We start from the raw sequence: 17,970 nt of genomic DNA, 5'->3' as shown, positions 1-17,970 counted from the left end.
CATCAAATGTCGGCTGGCAACCTTCCGAAGAGCGGAAAACTTAAGGAAACTTCGTAGGAAGAAGGAACACTCAAGAACACGGTTCTATAAAAAACCCTTTAAGTTTGTCAAAGACCTCTTCGCAAAGGAAAAGTGCGGAATCCTAAAAACTCCAAATCCAGAACTGGAAGAACATCTGGAAAAGGTCCACCAGGACACGAAAAGGCATGAGCAGATAATCATCCCACATGACATCGCACCTATTCAACCACCAGAATTCAATCTGGACACTGACCCTCCAAAATGGAAGGAAGTAGAGGATGTTGTCCGACGAGCAAGAGCGGCCTCGGCTCCTGGGCCTAATGGAGTACCATATAAGCTCTACAAGAACGCCCCGGATGTTCTACGCTTTCTTTGGAGGCTCATGAGGATAGTGTGGCAGAAGGAAATAATAGCAAAGGCATGGCGAAGGGCTGGTGGTGTGCTAATCCCGAAAGAGAAGGATGCGACAGACATCAGTCAATTACGACCAATCTCCCTTCTCAACGTCGAAGGGAAGATCTTTTTCAGTATAATAGCACAGAGGCTGTCCACTTACCTGGAAAGGAACAAGTACATTGATACATCTGTACAGAAAGCAGGCATTCCTGGTTTCTCTGGTTGCCTGGAACATACTAGTATGATTTGGCACCAGAACCAAATAGCTAAGAAAGACAAGAGAGACCTCTATGTCATCTTCCTCGACCTGGCCAATGCCTTTGGCTCAGTTCCCCATAAACTCCTCTGGGAATCCTTCAACTTTTTCCACGTACCAGAACCCATCACTACACTGGTAAAGGCCTATTTCCAAGACCTGCAATTGTGTTTCACAACACCTGACTTCACAACAACATGGCAGCGCTTGGAAGTGGGCATAATGGCAGGCTGTACAATTTCACCTCTGGCCTTCACTATGGCCATGGAAGTCATCATCAGGGCATCGAGATGGGTGGTCGGCAGTGAGAGAACTAAGGAAGGGCTCCGTCTCCCACCTATCCGAGCATACATGGATGACATGACTACACTGACCACCACTGCAGCATGCACCAGGCGGCTACTTGCAAAACTGCAGGATAACATCAAGTGGGCCCGGATGAAAATCAAGCCAAGCAAATCTCGAAGCATCTCCATAGTCAAGGGACAGCTTAAAGATGTGAGGTTCTGCATTGGAGATGACCCGATACCAACGGTGTCTGAGCAACCCGTCAAGAGCCTGGGTAGATGGTACAACGAAAGCCTCCGAGATAAAGATCAAGTGCAGCAAGTAAGACAGGACATCGCCGACGTTCTTGAGAACATCAACAAGACCCTACTGCCTGGGAAGCTCAAGCTTTGGTGACTACAGTTTGGACTTCTCCCCCGGGTAATGTGGCCACTCACCGTCTATGAGGTCCCAATTACAACAGTGGAGAAGATGGAGCGAACCATTACCTCATACGTGAAGAAATGGCTGGGTGTCCCACGATGCCTGAGTAACATCGGCCTCTATGGCAAAGGGGTCCTTGAACTACCTCTTACAAGTCTAACGGAGGAGTACAAGTGCTCTAAAGTAAGACTTCATATGACATTGAAGGACTCCAAAGACCAGACCATTAGCAAGGCTGCACCTCCCCTACAAACTGGACGGAAATGGACATCATCCACGGCTGTGCAGCAAGCAACATCAGCCCTGAGACACCAAGACATTGTGGGGAATATCCAGCATGGAAGAGGAGGCTTTGGCCTGGCAGCAAGCAAACCAACGTTCCATAAGGCAACAACATCTGAACGCAGAAAGCTGGTGGTCGAGGAGGTGCGCAGACAGGAGGAGACTGCAAGAAGTGTAAAGGCTGTCTCTCTTGCTAAACAAGGGCAATGGACGCGGTGGGAAGGCCTGGAGAGGAGAAAGATCAACTGGAGTGAGCTTTGGCAAATGGAGGCAAGCAACATCAGCTTCATCATAAGAGCTGTTTATGATGTGCTTCCATCACCAAAAAACCTACATCAATGGTATGGCGAGGACCCGACCTGCCCCCTCTGCACAGCTCCAGCGACTCTCAGGCATATAATGACAGGTTGCAAGACCAGCCTCTCACAAGGCCGCTACACCTGGAGGCACAATCAGGTCCTCAAGAGCCTGGCTGCAGCACTTGAGACCAAGAGGAGTGCAACCAATTCATTACCTCCAAAAACAAGCAATCCCGTCAAAACAACAACATTCATCCGGGAGGGACAGAAAAGGCCCAAGCATCCTCTTACAAAGCCAGAAACTGGACACCTAGGCATGGCCCGGGACTGGAAGATGCTTGTCGATATTGGCCAGCAACTCATTTTTCCACCTGAGATTGCTTCTACCAACCTTAGGCCAGACATGGTACTCTGGTCCCCTTCACGAAAGGCTGTGTACATCATAGAGCTCACAGTCCCGTGGGAAAACTCTGTTGAAGAGGCCTACGAGCGTAAGAAACTGCGTTACACAGAGTTGGCAACAGACGCAACTCAGCGTGGCTGGAATGCAAAAGTCTGGCCAGTTGATGTGGGATGCAGAGGATTCGTGGCTTCTTCCACCATCAGGTTGCTGAAAGAACTTGGAATCCATGGACAGGCTCTGCGGCAGACCGTCAGAGCAGTTTCTCAAGCAGCTGAAAGAGGCAGCCAGTGGATCTGGATCAAACGGAAGGACCCTTGCTGGGCTATAACTTCATGACCCCCCCCACCCCCACCTGAGAACCCAATTCAGATCCCTCCAACTTGAGGAGGGCATATGAGGTATGTGGTCAGCTGTAGGGCTGGCTCAGGGAAGAGGACGCCCCTGCCTTGCATAGTCCCGTGGGAAATCTTAATTGGGCATGGGACACAAGCTAAGGCTTGATCACCCTTTAGCTGGCCACCTTTGATGAGGGTGTTTAGTGATTAAAGGCCGAAACACCCACTGATTCGAAGGCACACTACTGAGGATGTGTCCCAAAATTGACATCTTAACCCAGTCTAAGAAATAAACCTCCCATGCCACTCTGTCAACATCACGGCAAATCTCATGTGAGTGCATACCATCTATTGGCACAATGGACAGTTTTAACATCTCGTCCCGTGTTTTATGATTCCACACAATACCCCATAATGAGACAGTGAAAACAAATTTTTAGAACATTTTGCAAAATGTATTGAAAATGAAATACAGAAGTATCTCATTTACATGAGTTTTCACACCCCTGAGGTTATTGTAGAGGCACATTTCTGAGTAAGTCTCAAGAGCTTTGCACACCTTTTGTACAACAAAAAGTTTGCCCATTATTATTTTCTAAATTCTTCAAGCTCTGTCAAATCGGTTGTTGATCATTGCTAGACAACCATTTTCAGGTATTGCAATAGTTTTTCAAGAAGTGTTAAGTCAAAACTGTAACTTGACCACTCAGGAACATTCTTGGTAAGCAACTCCAGTTTAGATTTGGCCTTGTGTTTTAGGTTATTGCCCTGCTAAAAGGTGAATTAATTTCCCAGTGTCTGGCGGAAAGCACACTGAACCCAGTTTTTCTCTAGGGTTTTGCCTGTGCTTACAGTAGCTCCGATCTGTTTATTTTTTATACTGAAAAACTCCCCAGCCATTAATGATTACAAGCATACCATCATGCAACCACCACTATGCTTGAAACATATGGAAAGTGCTACTCAATAATGTGTTTGTGTTGTATTGGATTTGCCCCAAAACATAACACTTTGTAGTCAGGACAAAAGTGAATTGCTTTGCCACATTTTTTGTAATATTACTTTAGTGCAGGGTTGGGCAATTCCAGTCCTCGAGGACCTGATTGGTGACACAGTTTTCCCCAGCCCCAGCAAACACATCTGACTCCAATAATCACCTAATTATGATCTTCAGTTTCGAATGCAATTTGATTAATCAGCTGTGTTTGCTAGGGATGGTGAAAAAGTGTGACACCAATCAGGCCCTCGAGGACTGGAGTTGCCCACCCCTGCTTTAGTGCCTTTTATTCTGTACAGGCTTCCTTCTTTTCATTCTGTGACTTAGGTTAGTATTGTGGACGAAGTACAATGTTGTTGATCCATCCTCAGTTCTCTCCTATAACAGCCATTAAACTCAAACTGTTTTAATGTCACCATTGGCCTCAATGTGAAATCCCTAACCAGTTTCGTTCCTCTCCGGTAACTGAGTTAGGGAGGACGCCTGCATCTTTGTAGTGACTTTGTATTCACTGCTCGTCTGAGGGACCTTACAGATCATTGCACTGTATATGTGGGGTACAGATGAGATGAGAGATGAGGTAGTCATTCAAAAAAGTGTTAAACACTATTATTGCACACAGAGTGAGTCCATGCAACTTATTATGTGACCTGTTGTGCACATTGTTAGTCCTGAACTTATTTATGCTTGCCATAAAAAAGGAGTTATTATTGACTCAAAACATTTCAGGTTTTCATTTTTAATTAATTTGTAAAAAATAAAAATTCTACTTTGACATTATTTAATCCCTTTAAAATTCAGGCTGTAACAACAAAATGTGGAAAAAGTAAAGGAATTTGAATACTTTCTGCGAGCACTGTATCAGTGGAGGCTGGTGGGAGGAGATATAGGAGGATGGTCTAATTGTAATGGCTGGAATGGAATCAATTCAACGGTATCAAACACATCAAACATATGGAAACCACATCTTTGACTGTTCCGTTATTCCATTCCAGCCACTACAATGAGCCCATCCTCCTATAGCTCCTCCCACCAGCCTCCACTGCAATCTATGTATCATCATACCTCATACCGACTACTGACATTGCTTTGGAATTACCCCACAATACAGGAAGACCCATAGCATGACTGAGTGCCACCGCCTTGCTGTCATAAAGGTGTCCCACAGTGATGTCCTGAGGCAGATGACTCCTGTTAAACCTTATCAATTCATCGGACGATGTGCAAAGCCTCCTCATATTAACACAGCAGCGAGACTGATTGATTCGTGCCTGAGTGGATGAGGCTGGGCTGCTTCTCCATTCTCTGTGCAGCCCTCTGAAATGAATTATGGATTGTCTTTATCTCCTAGGTGCACCGGTGGAAAAGAGCTGACAATATGTTTGTGTCTTAGCAACCTCAGGGTATGAGGGATATTCAGACATGATTTAACATGGTAAGAACATGAAGGTGAATTAAAACATTTGGAAGCTACAAATAGAGTAGAATTTACTGTATCTCGTAAAGTGGAAAACAGTCCATGCTAATAACACGATAGGGCGGAGCAGTTTCACAGTCCCAGATTAACGGAACCAGATTAAGCCTATATTCCTGGACTAAAAAGTGCTCTCAATAAAGACTGAGTCCAGGGGTACTGCAGGGGTAAACTGGGTCGGAGAAACTAGGCATATAATCTGTTTTGAATACCCCTATCACTCACCATCCAGTAGAGTTTGACCACGTACTTCCCATAGACATTATAGAGAGGCATGTGGCCCTTGACCACCTTACACAGGGAGTAGATGTGTTCCCAAGGCTTCCAGACGTCAGACCCCTGCTCTACTGACGTCCCATTGTAGATCTTCCACACTATGTAGATTTCACTCACTATCCACCTGAAGAGCTGGGAAGAGGGACATAATGGGAAAAAAACAAAACAATCAATTGATCAATGACTAAATGACTTTAAATTTACCAAATCAATCACATAATCTAGGGTCCCTTCATTACCGTCCATCAGAAATCACTGTTAGATGACAACAGTGTGATAAGCCTTTATGAAAAGGTAAGTAAAGTAAAGTGTGTGGAGAGCGCTTACCTCACTACAGAGCAGATGTTCATTGGCTGCGGTCAGGTCAAATGATGATTCGTTCTCCACTATTACCGGAGGCTAGTATAAAATGCATGAGATGTTTTTAACATGGGAACAAAACAATGGAAACAGTGCATTTCTATGACGCATCAAACATCCCCTTTTCCCACTTCTAAAGTGATGGACGCCTGGGCTCTGTGCAGTCACCAATGTTCTGAAAGTTACTGAACTGCAAAATTAAACATTACACAGACACATTTTGTAAAGCGGCGTTGGGACGTTTACTAGATTACCCTCTGAAGAACAGGTTACCCACGTAAAATTGAAATATTCATGAAACTCAAACCTTTTACTTTTCGAATATGCTTCGCAAAAAGAGTCCACCATAGTTTATCCAGGATTCCTCAAGAGGACATGTATGCAATGAATATTGGATTAGGGAGTTAAGAGACTCCAACAGACCACTAATCAAATACGAATTAAAAGACTCCACCGATCGTGAAGAGAGAGCCTTCAAGGGAGATTATATATTTTTCTTCACTCTCACTCTCTCTCACTCCATGGAGAGCTCTTCCATTGGCATGGCAACCGCACATAACAACCCACACCTCAACTTATTCCGTCAATTAAGGGGTTCTAGAATAGGATGGCGGAGAGTGGAAGGACGAAACAGAACAGCTGTCACATCTGTGTTTAAATGGGTATTCCTGTGCGTTTCATTTAATACAGAATGAATGAAACGTTCTTCACATTGTTGAGCGGAAGACACAGGAAGCTTAATTACTCAGTGTTGCACAGACAAACAGACAGACAGAGACAGAGATAGTTACTTTTTGTTAACAGCCATACATTTCGGCACACTACCTGATAAGATGGCCCTGAGTGGTCTGGCTATACAGTGGGGAGAACAAGTATTTGATACACTGCCGATTTTGCAGGTTTTCCTACTTACAAAGCATGTAGAGGTCTGTAATTTTTATCATAGGTACACTTCAACTATGAGAGACGGAATCTAAAACAAAAATCCAGAAAATCACATTGTATGATTTTTAAGTAATTAATTTGCATTTTATTGCATGACATAAGTATTTGATACATCAGAAAAGCAGAACTTAATATTTGGTACAGAAACCTTTGTTTGCAATTACAGAGATCATACGTTTCCTGTAGTTCTTGACTAGGTTTGCACACACTGCAGCAGGGATTTTGGCCCACTCCTCCCTACAGATCTTCTCCAGATCCTTCAGGTTTCGGGGCTGTCGCTGGGCAATACGGACTTTCAGCTCCCTCCAAAGATTTTCTATTGGGTTCAGGTCTGGAGACTGGCTAGGCCACTCCAGGACCTTGAGATACTTCTTACGGAGCCACTCCTTAGTTGCCATGGCTGTGTGCTTCGTGTCGTTGTCATGCTGGAAGACCCAGCCACGACCCATCTTCAATGCTCTTACTGAGGGAAGGAGGTTGTTGGCCAAGATCTCGCGATACATGGCCCCATCCATCCTCCCCTCAATACGGTGCAGTCGTCCTGTCCCCTTTGCAGAAAAGCATCCCCAAAGAATGATGTTTCCACCTCCATGCTTCACGGTTGGGATGGTGTTCTTGGGGTTGTACTCATACTTCTTCTTCCTCCAAACACGGCGAGTGGAGTTAGACCAAAAAGCTCTATTTTTGTCTCATCAGACCACATGACCTTCTCCCATTCCTCCTCTGGATCATCCAGATGGTCATTGGCAAACTTCAGACAGGCCTGGACATGCACTGGCTTAAGCAGGGGGACCTTGCGTGCGCTGCAGGATTTTAATCCATGACGGCGTAGTGTGTTACTAATGGTTTTCTTTGAGACTGTGGTCCCAGCTCTCTTCAGGTCATTGACCAGGTCCTGCCGTGTAGTTCTGGGCTGATCCCTCACCTTCCTCATGATCATTGATGCCCCACGAGGTGAAATCTTGCATGGAGCCCCAGACCGAGGGTGATTGACCGTCATCTTGAACTTCTTCCATTTTCTAATAATTGCGCCAACAGTTGTTTCCTTCTCACCAAGCTGCTTGCCTATTGTCCTGTAGCCCATCCCAGCCTTGTGCAGGTCTACAATTTTATCCCTGATGTCCTTACACAGCTCTCTGGTCTTGGCCATTGTGGAGAGGTTGGAATCTGTTTGATTGAGTGTGTGGACAGGTGTCTTTTATACAGGTAACGAGTTCAAACAGGTGCAGTTAATACAGGTAATGAGTGGAAAACAGGAGGGCTTCTTAAAGAAAAACTAACAGGTCTGTGAGAGCCGGAATTCTTACTGGTTGGTAGGTGATCAAATACTTATGTCATGCAATAAAATGCAAATTAATTATTTAAAAATCATACAATGTGATTTTCTGGATTTTTGTTTTAGATTCCGTCTCTCACAGTTGAAGTGTACATATGATAAAAATTACAGACCTCTACATGCTTTGTAAGTAGGAAAACCTGCAAAATCAGCAGTGTATCAAATACTTGTTCTCCCCACTGTATATGGCACTCGGCTGAACCTTGTGATGTACTGTACATGTAGCTTACTATAGTGGAACATTCTGTTCTTGTGCAGTCTCTTTGCAGTGTTGACTTTAAGGCGGTAGTCTGAATGATGAAAAGGATATACTGAAGGCCCTGAACAGTGGTGGAAAAAGTACTCAACTGTCATACTTAAGTAAAAGTAAAGATACCTTAATAGAAAATGACTCAAGTAAAAGACACCCAATAAAATGCTACTTGAGTAAAAGTCTAAGTATTTGGTTTTAAATATACTTAAGGATCAATAGTAAAATCAGTCACCGTTACCAAGATGGCATAGCAGTCAGACGTCCTTTGTCCTCGTCTTGTCGTGTCCCGTATTTATATATATTTACACCTTTCTTCGCATATCTTTTATATATTTTATTTTCCAAAAACTCAACTTCAAAACACTTTCCTGCAACCCGCCTCACCAATTTAAAAAAAATAAGTATTATTTACCTCAAATCTGAAAATCCACAATAGAAGCTAGCCAGAAGCTAACCAGAAGCTACCCAGAAACTAGCCAGTTTACTGGCTAACGTTAGTATTTCAGCTAACCACGGTTTGTGGTCTTCAGCTATTCCTTTAGCTCGAAAATGTATCGCCACTTTTTTACAACTCGACTCAGACCAGAACATACCGGACCTATTTTTTTTCTCCATATCCCCGGATTTCAACCGCAAGCTCTGGACATTTACACCTGGATTTCGCAGCTACTTAGCTGGTACCCGTGTGACTATTGGCTTACGTCGATCCCGGAGCAAACATAAATTATTCCGGAGCTAGCCAGCTGAAGAGTTCCATCAGCCAATCCTGGGCTACAATCACCTATCCGGACCCGTTTTACTGCCAATGCGGAGCCCCACCGGGCCTTCACGACTGGACTACCGACCTTATCTGCCCGAGGGAGTTATCCAACTGGCACCTCCGTCGCGACGTTACCTGAACGCCCATCTGCGGCCCGCTAATCGTTAGCTGTCTTATCGGCTATCTGAATAAGTCTATCGGACAATTTTTCTTGGGTCACTATAACTATATCTATTTTGCCAATTGGATTGATCCCCTCTACCACACGGAACCCCACTAATCTACCGACGGAAACGCACGAGTTGGCTAAAAACAGACCTCCATCCTATGCTAGCTTGCTACCGATGGCCCGGCTGGCTGTCTGAATCGCCGTGACCCCAACCAACCTCTACTCACTGGACCCTTATGATCACTCAACTAAGCATGCCTCTCCTCAATGTCAATATGCCTTGTCCATTGCTTTTCTGGTTAGTGTTTATTGGCTTATTTCACTGTAGAGCCTCTAGCCCTGCTCACTATACCTTATCCAACCTTTCAGTTCCACCACCCACACATGCGATGACATCACCTGGTTTCAATGATGTTTCTAGAGACATATCTCTCTCATCATCACTCAATACCTAGGATTACCTCCACTGTATTCACATCCTACCATACCTTTGTCTGTACATTATTCCTTGAAGCTATTTTATCGCCCCCAGAAACGTCCTTTTACTCTCTGTTCTAGACGACCAATTCTCATAGCCAATTCTCATTCTCTTTTAGCCGTACCCTTATCCTACTCCTCCTCTGTTCCTCTGGTGATGTAGAGGTGAATCCAGGCCCTGCAGTGCCTAGCTCCACTCCTATTCCCCAGGCGCTCTCTTTTGATGACTTCTGTAACCGTAATAGCCTTGGTTTCATTCATGTTAACATTAAAAGCCTTGTTTTATTCACTGCTTTAGCACACTCTGCCAACCCGGATGTTCTAGCCGTGTCTGAATCCTGGCTTAGGAAGACCATCAAAAATTCTGACATTTTCACCCCTAACTACAACATTTTCAGACAAGATAGAACGTCCAAAGGGGGCGGTGTTGCAATCTACTGCAAAGATAGCCTGCAGAGTTCTGTCCTACTATCCAGGTCTGTACCCAAACAATTTGAACTTCTACTTTAAAAAATCCACCTCTCTAAAAACAAGTCTCTCACCGTTGCCGCCTGCTATAGACCACCCTCTGCCCACAGCTGTGCTCTGGACACCATATGTGAACTGATTGCCCCACATCTATCTTCAGAGCTCGTGCTGCTAGGCGACCTAAACTGGAACATGCTTAACACCCCAGCCATTCTACAATCTAAGCTTGATGCCCTCAATCTCACACAAATTATCAATGAACCTACCAGGTACCACCCCAAAGCCGTAAACACGGGCACCCTCATAGATATCATCCTAACCAACTTGCCCTCTAAATACACCTCTGCTGTTTTCAACCGCGATCACTGCCTCATTGCCTGCATCCGTAATGGGTCAGCGGTCAAACGACCTCCACTCATCACTGTCAAACGCTCCCTGAAACACTTCAGCGAGCAGGCCTTTCTAATCGACCTGGCCGGGGTATCCTGGAAGGATATTAATCTCATCCCGTCAGTAGAGGATGCCTGGTTATTTTTTTTAAATGCCTTCCTCACCATCTTAAATAAGCATGCCCCATTCAAGAAATTTAGAACCAGGAACAGATATAGCCCTTGGTTCTCTCCAGACCTGACTGCCCTTAACCAACACAAAAACATCCTATGGCGTTCTGCATTAGCATCGAACAGCCCCCGTGAAATGCAACTTTTCAGGGAAGCTAGAAACCAATATACACAGGCAGTTAGAAAAGCCAAGGCTAGCTTTTTCAAGCAGAAATTTGCTTCCTGCAACACAAACTCAAAAAAGTTCTGGGACACTGTAAAGTCCATGGAGAATAAGAACACCTCCTCCCAGCTTCCAACTGCTCTGAAGATAGGAAACACTGTCACCACCGACAAATCCACTATAATTGAGAATTTCAATAAGCATTTTTCTACGGCTGGCCATGCTTTCCACCTGGCTACCCCTACCCCGGACAACAGCACTGCCCTCCCCTCTGCTACTCGCCCAAGCCTTCCCCATTTCTCTTTCTCCCAAATACAGTCAGCTGATGTTCTAAAAGAGATGCAAAATCTGGACCCTTACAAATCAGCCGGGCTAGATAATCTGGACCCTTTCTTTCTAAAACTATCTGCTGAAATTGTTGCCACCCCTATTACTAGCCTTTTCAACCTCTCTTTCGTGTCGTCTGAGATTCCCAAAGATTGGAAAGCAGCTGCGGTTATCCCCCTCTTCAAAGGGGGGGACACTCTTGACCCAAACTGCTACAGACCTATATCTATCCTACCCTGCCTTTCTAAGGTCTTCGAAAGCCAAGTCAACAAACAGATTACCGACCATTTCGAATCCCACCATACCTTCTCCGCTATGCAATCTGGTTTCAGAGCTGGTCATGGGTGCACCTCAGCCACGCTCAAGGTCCTAAACGATATCTTAACCGCCATCGATAAGAAACAATACTGTGCAGCCGTATTCATTGACCTGGCCAAGGCTTTCGACTCTGTCAATCACCACATCCTCATCGGCAGACTCGACAGCCTTGGTTTCTCAAATGATTGCCTCGCCTGGTTCACCAACTACTTCTCTGATAGAGTTCAGTGTGTCAAATCGGAGGGTCTGTTGTCCGGGCCTCTGGCAGTCTCTATGGGGGTGCCACAGGGTTCAATTCTTGGACCGACTCTCTTCTCTGTATACATCAATGATGTCGCTCTTGCTGCTGGTGAGTCTCTGATCCACCTCTACGCAGACGACACCATTCTGTGTACTTCTGGCCCTTCTTTTGACACTGTGTTAACAACCCTCCAGGCGAGGTTCAATGCCACACAACTCTCCTTTCGTGGCATCCAATTGCTCTTAAATACAAGTAAAACTAAAAGCATGCTCTTCAACCGATCGCTGCCTGCACCTGCCCGCCTGTCCAACATCACTACTCTGGACGGCTCTGACCTAGAATATGTGGACAACTACAAATACCTAGGTGTCTGGTTAGACTGTAAACTCTCCTTCCAGACTCACATCAAACATCTCCAATCCAAAGTTAAATCTAGAATTGGCTTCCTATTCCGCAACAAAGCATCCTTCACTCATGCTGCCAAACATACCCTTGTAAAACTGACCATCCTACCAATCCTCGACTTCGGTGATGTCATTTACAAAATAGCCTCCAATACCCTACTCAATAAATTGGATGCAGTCTATCACAGTGCCATCCGTTTTGTCACCAAAGCCCCATATACTACCCACCACTGCGACCTGTACGCTCTCGTTGGCTGGCCCTCGCTTCATACTCGTCGCCAAACCCACTGGCTCCAGGTCATCTACAAGACCCTGCTAGGTAAAGTCCCCCCTTATCTCAGCTCGCTGGTGACCATAGCCGCACCCACCTGTAGCACGCGCTCCAGCAGGTATATCTCTCTGGTCACCCCGAAAACCAATTCTTCCTTTGGCCGCCTCTCCTTCCAGTTCTCTGCTGCCAATGACTGGAACGAACTACAAAAATCTCTGAAACTGGAAACACTTATCTCCCTCACTAGCTTTAAGCACCAGCTGTCAGAGCAGCTCACAGATTACTGCACTTGTACATAGCCCATCTATAATTTAGCCCAAACAACTACCTCTTTCCCTACTGTATTTATTTATTTATTTATTTTGCTCTTTTGCACCCCATTATTTATATCTCTACTTTGCACATTCTTCCACTCCAAATCAACCATTCCAGTGTTTTACTTGCTATATTGTATTTACTTCGCCACCATGGCCTTTTTTTTGCCTTCACCTCCCTTATCTCACCTCACTTGCTCACATTGTATATAGTCTTATTATTGACTGTATGTTTGTTTTACTCCATGTGTAACTCTGTGTTGTTGTATGTGTCGAACTGCTTTGCTTTATCTTGGCCAGGTCGCAATTGTAAATGAGAACTTGTTCTCAACTTGCCTACCTGGTTAAATAAAAAATAAATGTATTGCTAAAATATACTTAACTTCTTATTCCTTATATCAAGCCAACCAGACGGCACATTTTTTTTTAAATGTATGTATAGCCAAGGGCACACTGCAACCCTTTGACAATCATTTACAAACAAAGAATGTGTTTAGTGAGTCGGCCAGATCAGAGGCAGTACGGACGACCAGGGATTTCTCTTGATAACTGTGTGAAGCATTCTAAATGTAACGAGTACTTTTGCGTGTCAGGGAAAATGTATGAAGTAAAAAGTACATTATTGTATTTAGGAATGTAGTGGAATAAATAAAAACAGTTGTCAAACATATAAAGTACACATACCTCAAAAAACTACTTAAGTGGTACTTTAAAGTATTTTTTACTTAAGTACTTTACACCACTGGCCCTGAGTATATCTAGTACTGTGCATCCTCTGTGTCCTCGATGTTGGATGCAGACTGTGTGATGCACCTTCCAAGACCATGCCCTGAAGAAGTACCCTTACCTTGGTGAGTATGTACTCTGAAGGGCGCTTCCATGAGTGCACTTTCAGCAACAGAGGCAGCTCGACCTTTCCCTCTGGATCCTCAAAGAATGGCTGTGGACAAAGAGCCAAAGAAACATTAAAGAAAATTGTGATAAATAAAAAAGTATACCAGTTTCATTGAAGGACCAAAAAATTGACAACTGTGCCTACAGACTACAAAATAGTTGGGAAGAGATATGCGATGTACCGATACCATGGCACATTGTTTACTAACTGATACGCTAAACGCCGGAATCAAAACGTAGAATATTTCAAAATAAATGATCACACAAAATTCTTGCAACCAATAGAATGTTATGTAGAGTTGAAGTCGGAAGTTTAAATACACCTTAGCCAAATACAACTAAACTCAGTTTTTCACAATTCCTAACATTTAATCCTAGTAAAAATTCCTGTTTTATAGGTCAGTTAGGATCACCACTTTATTTTAAGAATGTGAAACGTCAGAATAATAGTAGAGCGAATGATTTATTTCAGCTTTTATTTCTTTCATCACATTTCCAGTGGATCAGAAGTTTACATACACTCAATTAGTATTTGGTAGCATTGCCTTTAAATTCTTTAACTTGGGTCAAATGTTTCAGGTAGCCTTCCACAAGCTTCCCACAATAAGTTGGGTGAATTTTGGCCCATTCCTCCTGACAGAGTTGGTGTAACTGAGTCAGGTTTGTAGGCCTCCTTGCTTGCACACGCTTTTTCAGTTCTGCCCACAGATTATCTATGGGATTGAGGTCAGGGCTTTGTGATGGCCACTCCAATACCTTGACTTTGTTGTCCTTAAGCCATTTTGCCACAACTTTGGAAGTATGCTTGGGGTCATTGTCCATTTGGAAGACCCATTTGTGACCAAGCTTTAACTTCCTGACTGATGTCTTGAGATGTTGCTTCAATATATCCACATCATTTTACTTCCTCATGATGCCATCTATTTTGTGATGTGCACCAGTCCCTCCTGCTGCAAAGCACCCCCACAACATGATGCTGTCACCCCCGTGCTTCACGGTTGGGATGGTGTTCTTCGGGCTAGCAAGCATCCCCGTTTTTCCTCCAAACATAACAATGGTCATTATGGCCAAACAGTTCTATTTTTGTTTCATAAGACCAGAGGACATTTCTCCAAAAAGTACGATCTTTGTCCCCATGTGCAGTTGCAAACTGTAGTGTGGCTTTTTTATGGCGGTTTTGGAGCAGTGGCTTCTTCCTTGCTGAGCGGCCTTTCAGGTTATGTCGATATAGGACTAGAATTACTGTGGATATAGATACTTTGTACCCATTTCCTCCAGCATCTTCACAAGATACTTTGCTGTTGTTCTGGGGTTGATTTGCACTTTTCACAGCAATGTACATTCATCTCTAGGAGAAAGAACGCGTCTCCTTTCTGAGCGGTATGATGGCTGCGTGGTCCCATGGTGTTTGTACTTGTGTACTTTGTACAGATGAACGTGGTACCTTCAGGCGTTTGGAAATTGCTCCCAAGGATGAACCAGACTTGTGGAGGTCTACAATTTTTTGCCTGAGGTCTTGGCTGATTTCTTTTGATTTTCCCATGATGTCAAGTGAAGAGGCACTGAGTATGAAGGTAGGCCTTGAAATACATCCACAGGTACAACTCCAACTGACTCAAATTATGTCAATTAGCCTATCAGAAGCTTCTAAAGCCATGACATAGTTTTCTGGAATTTTCCAAGCAGTGTAAAGGCACAGTCAACTTAGTGTATGTAAACTGGAACCCACTGGAATTGTGATACAGTGAATTATAAATGAAATAATCTATCTGTAAACAATTGCTGGAAAAATTACTTACGAATTACGAATTGCCAAAACTATAGTTTGTTAACAAGAAATGTGTGGATTGGTTGAAACCTAAGTGTATGTAAACTTCCAACCTCAACTGTACACTACCGGTCAAAAGTTTAAGAAGACATACTCATTCAAGAGTTTTTCTTTATTTTTACTATTGTCTACATTGTAGAATAACAGTGAAGATATCAAAACTATGAAATAACACATATGGAATCATGTAGTAACCAAAAAAGTGTTAAACAAATCAAAATATATTTTGTATTTAAGATTCTTCAAATAGCCACCCTTTGCCCTGATGATAGCTTTGCACAGCCTTTGATTCCATATGTGTTACTTCATAGTTTTAATCTCTTCAATATTATTCTACAATGTAGAAAATAGTAAAAATAAAGAAAAACCCTTGAATGGGTAGGTGTGTCTAAAATTGACTGGTACTGTATACACAGTGCCTTCGGAAAGTAATCAGACCCCTTGAATTTTTCCACTTTCTTACGTTAACGCCTTATTCTAAAATTGAAGATAACTACAACTTGATTGGAGTCCACCTGGGGTAAATTCTATTGTTTGGACATGACTTGGAAAGGCATTTTTAATATATTTGCAAACATTTCTAAAAACCTGTTTTTGCTATGTCATTATGGGGTATTGTATGTAGATTGATGAGGGGAAAAAAATATTTAATAAATGTTAGAATACGGCTGTAACGTAACAACGTGGAAAAAGTCAAGGGGTCTGAAAACTTTCTGAATGTACTGTGTATGTGTATATATTTACAAAAAAAATATATGGGGGATTGGAAATTATGCAGAAGTGTACATTGATGAAAGCTACAATCTATCTGCAGTTACCCCCAAAAAGAAAAAGAGCCAAAGAAACTCAGGTTCAAATCAAATCAAATGTATTTATATAGCCCTTCTTACATCAGCTGATATCGCAAAGTGCTGTACAGAAACCCAGCCTAAAACCCCAAACAGCAAGCAATGCAGGTGTAGAAGCACGGTTGATGTTTATTATCATGAGTCTTGTCCTGGAGCGATTTTTCCCTTAGATAGGCCAGCTGCAATGTCAACATTGGCTATATTGTAAAAACTCAAACAAAAATTTGCTTGTTGGTCTTAATTTAAGGTTAGGGTTAGGCATTAGGGTTAGCAGCGTGGTTAACGTTAGGTTTTTAATCTAGTTTTATGACTTTGAGGCTGTACCAGCTAGTACCCATTCTGCAGAGCTGCCTCCAGAACAAGATTCATGACAAAAAATGCTAACCTGCCAAAGAAACATGAGACACCGCAGGCTACAGTATCTATGAAATCAATCCATAGATGGATAGCCTAGATCCTATAGGAATTTCACTAGGCCCAATCCATCAATACTCACCAAAAATGGACTCTTCCCCATCTTTCCATCCTTAGCGCCCTTGGCCGCATCCCATTTCTCTGTGTTGACCTCTGCCTCACTCCACTCCGGCCAGATGGGGTAGCGGCATCTCCTCAGCTCTCCTGGGCCCTCTGAGGCACTAGCCACCAGGGATGATGCTCTGGGGTGTAACCACAAACAAGCATGATTCAGGTTTGACACCAATAAACAGGTGTGTGTTGTAGTGCCACACCAGCCATGCTGTGGTATACATAAACCCAAGATGATATAAAATTGATGTCCAAATGTATCAATCCTGTTCAAGTAACTCCTCTCATCGCTAAAGTGATTTGTAGCAGCAGAGCATAGACCTCTAGTCACAGCGCTGTTTAGGCTATACATTTTCGTTGGTGGTGCTATCGACACAATCATGTACTGACTCCCTTTCTCATACTGTCAGTAACTTGGATTGGGAGAGCCGCGGGCCAAGGATTTCAAAGCAGAACCCTGGCAAGTTGCCCAGTGTACAGCTTGTTCGTGAAACTCAGTGGTTGTGCGCTTTTGTAAAGTGAGAGCAGAGCAAGAGCCCTGAAGCTATAGATAATTAATGCCAGCTTGCAAGGCTAGCTACATAAATGTCCACAATAACAAGAAGAAGGGCTTATAGAACTAGCTAGCGAGTAGGATGGTGAAAATGGGCGTTTAAATCCTGAAGTGTTTAAAATTAGGAGACCTTAGCTACTTTTTTCTGGCTGAGGTTCAAATTTCGTGGGCTCAAGCAAAGTAGACAGAAGTGACACATCACGTAACGCAGTAGGCTACCTAGCCCCTGTCAGACTACTCCCTGGCCACGCTACATAATACTGTGTTCAAAACCAAGTGGGAAGGTGGTAAATACCAGTTGATGAAATCATATGCATTGACCTTGGCTAAGGGCCAACGAGCGGCGTCAACCCTAAACTAAAGATAAAGCTATCAGGCTTGCAAATAAATGATAGTGTTCAAAAAACATATTAATAGATTGCATTTTAATAAATACTGTTTTGAGGACAGCCAGCGACCCCATTTTGATATCAATTTCTTTGCGCGACCCCACCATTTTCTTTCAA

General features: G+C 43.5%; 1 protein-coding gene across 1 annotated transcript in view; it reads right to left on the bottom strand.

Moving 5' to 3' along the window:
- The window catches only part of adgb (androglobin), a 117,909-nt gene extending 100,552 nt beyond the window's left edge, over nt 1–17,357 (bottom strand). Inside the window, exons 1-4 of the mRNA XM_071370871.1 lie at nt 16,883–17,357; nt 13,664–13,756; nt 5,778–5,849; nt 5,400–5,582 (exon numbers count right to left, since the gene is read on the bottom strand). Coding sequence (XP_071226972.1) covers nt 5,400–5,582; nt 5,778–5,849; nt 13,664–13,756; nt 16,883–17,293 — 759 coding nt within the window. The 5' untranslated portion in view covers nt 17,294–17,357. The remainder of the gene's footprint in view (nt 1–5,399; nt 5,583–5,777; nt 5,850–13,663; nt 13,757–16,882) is intronic.
- Nucleotides 17,358–17,970: the final 613 nt, after the last annotated feature.

The sequence above is a fragment of the Salvelinus alpinus genome, chromosome 27, assembly GCF_045679555.1.
Source record: "Salvelinus alpinus chromosome 27, SLU_Salpinus.1, whole genome shotgun sequence".
Lineage (NCBI taxonomy): Eukaryota > Metazoa > Chordata > Actinopteri > Salmoniformes > Salmonidae > Salvelinus > Salvelinus alpinus.
The sequence above is the reverse complement of the archived record's forward strand: the minus strand, read 5'-3'. Positions and strand labels throughout refer to the sequence as shown.